Below are 3,012 nucleotides of genomic sequence, written 5' to 3'. Positions count from 1 at the left end.
TGTACTGTTTCTATTATAACATGAGAAAAAATACAAATATAGTACAATACATATTAATATTTTAAACGTTAACAAAACTCGGTTACGACCATAAGTTTAAAAAATAATATTTAGCTTATTTACGAATGAATATTTAATTATTATTCAATACATCCAATTCATTTTTATACATGTTTAACTAACTAATACTCTATATATTTGAAAAGCAAGAATTAAAATTTAAAATATTCAACTGTGGTAATCAGGGGATTCTACTATGTAAAAAATGTATTGGTGCTGTCACGAAAGAGTTCTATTGTAAATAAAAATATAAGAATTAAAATTAATTCAGAATTTTACAATTGCGGTGGAACATGCAGGAATACAAGCAATGATAGCATCTGGATACAAATCTAGTTACATATTGAGCTATATTTGTAACATTTTTTAATTTTTGTCACTATTTTTATGTCAATACGAAAAGAAAATATTAGTCAAATAATGTAAATAACCGTACATGTTGTAAACTTTTTATATACAGGAATTAAGAATTTCGTGGTACTACTATGAAACCTATGCCCTTCAAATTCGGTTCTCAAGTGAAGAACCCGTGTTGTAATATGTATAAAATATACAAAATAAGAAATTGATAAACCTTTATTTTGTAATTATATTAAACGTTATCATAAACAACTGTACACATGATGAATTTTAAATAGCTTTCTATTTAAATCAATTTCTATCAAAACCAACCAGTATTTAAATACACTGAATTTTATTTATTCCAAAAGGGAAAATAAAACATGGAACACTCAAAAATTGATTCTCTTGTTAATAATAGCAATTTAAAACTAACTAATTCATTGTAAATAGTTTAAAACGAAAGAGAACTAAAAGTTGACTGGAAAACATGATTACGAGAGTTCAAATGTGGAAGAAAGTAGCAATTGTTATTGAGCCAAGTGTAGAGGCGGCAGCAGTAGGATTAGAGCTATCATGAATGGACCAAAGATAACAGTGGATCCTAAGCAAACAGGGAAGCTACAATAATGCAGCTGGCTGAACTCACTTGGAGCATTGTTGGTGTAGTGACTGTGCCTTCAGGCGGCAGATGGTCGGTAGTGACTGTGCCTCCAGGCGGTAGATGGTCGGTAGTGACTGTGACTGCACGCTGCAGGTTGTCGGTATTTGTTTTTCAAGCAAGCGCAAGCTGTATTTGTGAAGTAGTCGTATGTAGGTTGCATGTGGTAGGAAGGTAGACGTCGCATGTACATAGTTGGGAAGCATGTAATGTGGTGACTATGTCTGCAGGCTGCAGATAGTCGGTGGTGACTGTGTCTGCAGGCTGCAGGTAGTCAGTAGTGACTGTGTCTGCAGGTTGTCGGTATTTGTTTTTGAAGCAATCGCAAGCTGTATATTTTGTGAAGTAGTCGTATATAGGCTGCATGTGGTAGGAAGGTAGACGTCGCATGTAGTTGGGAAGCATGTGATATGCTTTTAAGTCTCTGTGTCTGCAGTTTGCAGGTAGTCGGTAGTGACTGTATCAGCAGGCTGCAGATAGTCGGTAGTGACTGTGTCTGCAGGTTGCAGGTAGTCGGTAGTGACTGTGTCTGCAGGCTGCAGATAGTCGGTAGTGACTGTGTCTGCATACTGCAGGTTGTCGGTAGTGACTGTGTTTTCAGGCTGCAGATAGTCGGTAGTGACTGTGTCTGCAGGCTGCAGGTAGTTGGTAGTGACTGTCTGCAGGCTGCAGGTAGGCGGTAGTGAATGTGTCTGCAGGCTGCAGGTTGACGGTAGTGACTGTGGCTGCAGACTGCAGGTAGTCGGTAGTGACTATGTCTGCAGGTAGTCGGTAGTGACTGTGTCTGCAGGTTGCAGGTAGTCAGTAGTGACTGTGTCTGCAGGCTGCAGGTTGTCGGGATTTGTTGTTGAAGCAAGCGCAAACTGTATTTGTGAGTTAGTCGTATGTAGGCTGAATGTGGTAGGAAGGCAGACGTCGCATGTAGTTGGGAAGCATGTAATATGCTTTTAAGTCTCTGTGTCTGCAGTTTTGCAGGTAGTCGGTAGTGATTGTGTCAGCAGGCTGCAGATAGTCGGTAGTGACTGTGTCTGCAGACTGCAGGTAGTCGGTAGTGAATGTGTCTGCAGGTTGCAGGTAGTCGGTAGTGACTGTGTCTGCAGACTGCAGATAGTCGGTAGTGACTGTGTCTGCAGACTGCAGATAGTCGGTAGTGACTGTGTCTGCAGGTTGCAGGTAGTCAGTAGTGACTGTGTCTGCAGGCTGCAGGTTGTCGGGATTTGTTGTTGAAGCAAGCGCAAACTGTATTTGTGAATTAGTCGTATGTAGGCTGAATGTGGTAGGAAGGCAGACGTCGCATGTAGTTGGGAAGCATGTAATATGCTTTTAAGTCTCTGTGTCTGCAGTTTGCAGGTAGTCGGTAGTGATTGTGTCAGCAGGCTGCAGATAGTCGGTAGTGACTGTGTCTGCAGACTGCAGGTAGTCGGTAGTGAATGTGTCTGCAGGTTGCAGGTAGTCGGTAGTGACTGTGTCTGCAGACTGCAGATAGTCGGTAGTGACTGTGTCTGCAGGCTGCAGGTAGTCGGTAGTGACTGTGTCTGCAGGCTGCAGGTAGTCGGTAGTGACTGCGTCTGCAGGCTGCAGGTAGTCGGTAGTGACTGCGTCCGCAGGCTGCAGGTTTTCGGTATTTGTTTTTGATGCAGGCGCAAGCTGTATTTGTGAAGTTGTCGGATGTAGGTTGCATGTGGTAGGAAGGTAGACGTCGCATGTAGTTGGGGAGCATGTAATGTGCTTTTTAGTCACTGTGTCTGCAGGCTGAAGGTAGTTATGTAGATAAATGCTGCGATAGTAAAGTAGCCGCTAAAGAAGAATGAAGTAGTTCTGGAAGTGTAATAGTATTTGCAGACTCTGTATAGTTGATAACAGCATATAATCTTGGAGGCGTGGAGATATGACTGATTGTACCTGAATTCTTCCTGAATAGATAGGCACATTTTTGGATTTGTGATTGTATC

General features: G+C 41.4%; 1 protein-coding gene across 1 annotated transcript; it reads left to right on the top strand.

The window, feature by feature from the left end:
* The first annotated feature begins 1,028 nt into the window (after positions 1-1,028).
* LOC124366311 (tenascin-like) lies at positions 1,029-2,695 on the top strand. The gene is made up of 5 exons (XM_046822796.1): positions 1,029-1,126; positions 1,291-1,363; positions 1,504-1,732; positions 2,028-2,266; positions 2,411-2,695. Exons 1-5 carry the CDS (start codon positions 1,029-1,031, stop codon positions 2,693-2,695), a joined length of 924 nt encoding a protein of 307 aa, XP_046678752.1.
* The last annotated feature ends 317 nt before the right edge of the window (positions 2,696-3,012 follow it).

This window comes from Homalodisca vitripennis, chromosome 1 (assembly GCF_021130785.1).
Source record: "Homalodisca vitripennis isolate AUS2020 chromosome 1, UT_GWSS_2.1, whole genome shotgun sequence".
Classification (NCBI taxonomy): Eukaryota; Metazoa; Arthropoda; class Insecta; order Hemiptera; family Cicadellidae; genus Homalodisca; species Homalodisca vitripennis.
The sequence above is the reverse complement of the archived record's forward strand: the minus strand, read 5'-3'. Positions and strand labels throughout refer to the sequence as shown.

Excerpts from the sequence above, each read along its gene's own strand:
- LOC124366311 (XM_046822796.1), top strand. The coding sequence starts at position 1,029 with ATGCAGCTGGCTGAACTCACTTGGAGCATTGTTGGTGTAGTGACTGTG. Across the intron at positions 1,733-2,027 it reads TGACTGTCTGCAGGCTGCAG|TTTTGCAGGTAGTCGGTAGT; the intron begins GTAGGCGGTAGT and ends CTGTGTCTGCAG. Across the intron at positions 2,267-2,410 it reads ACTGTGTCTGCAGGCTGCAG|GTAGTCGGTAGTGATTGTGT; the intron begins GTTGTCGGGATT and ends TGCAGTTTGCAG.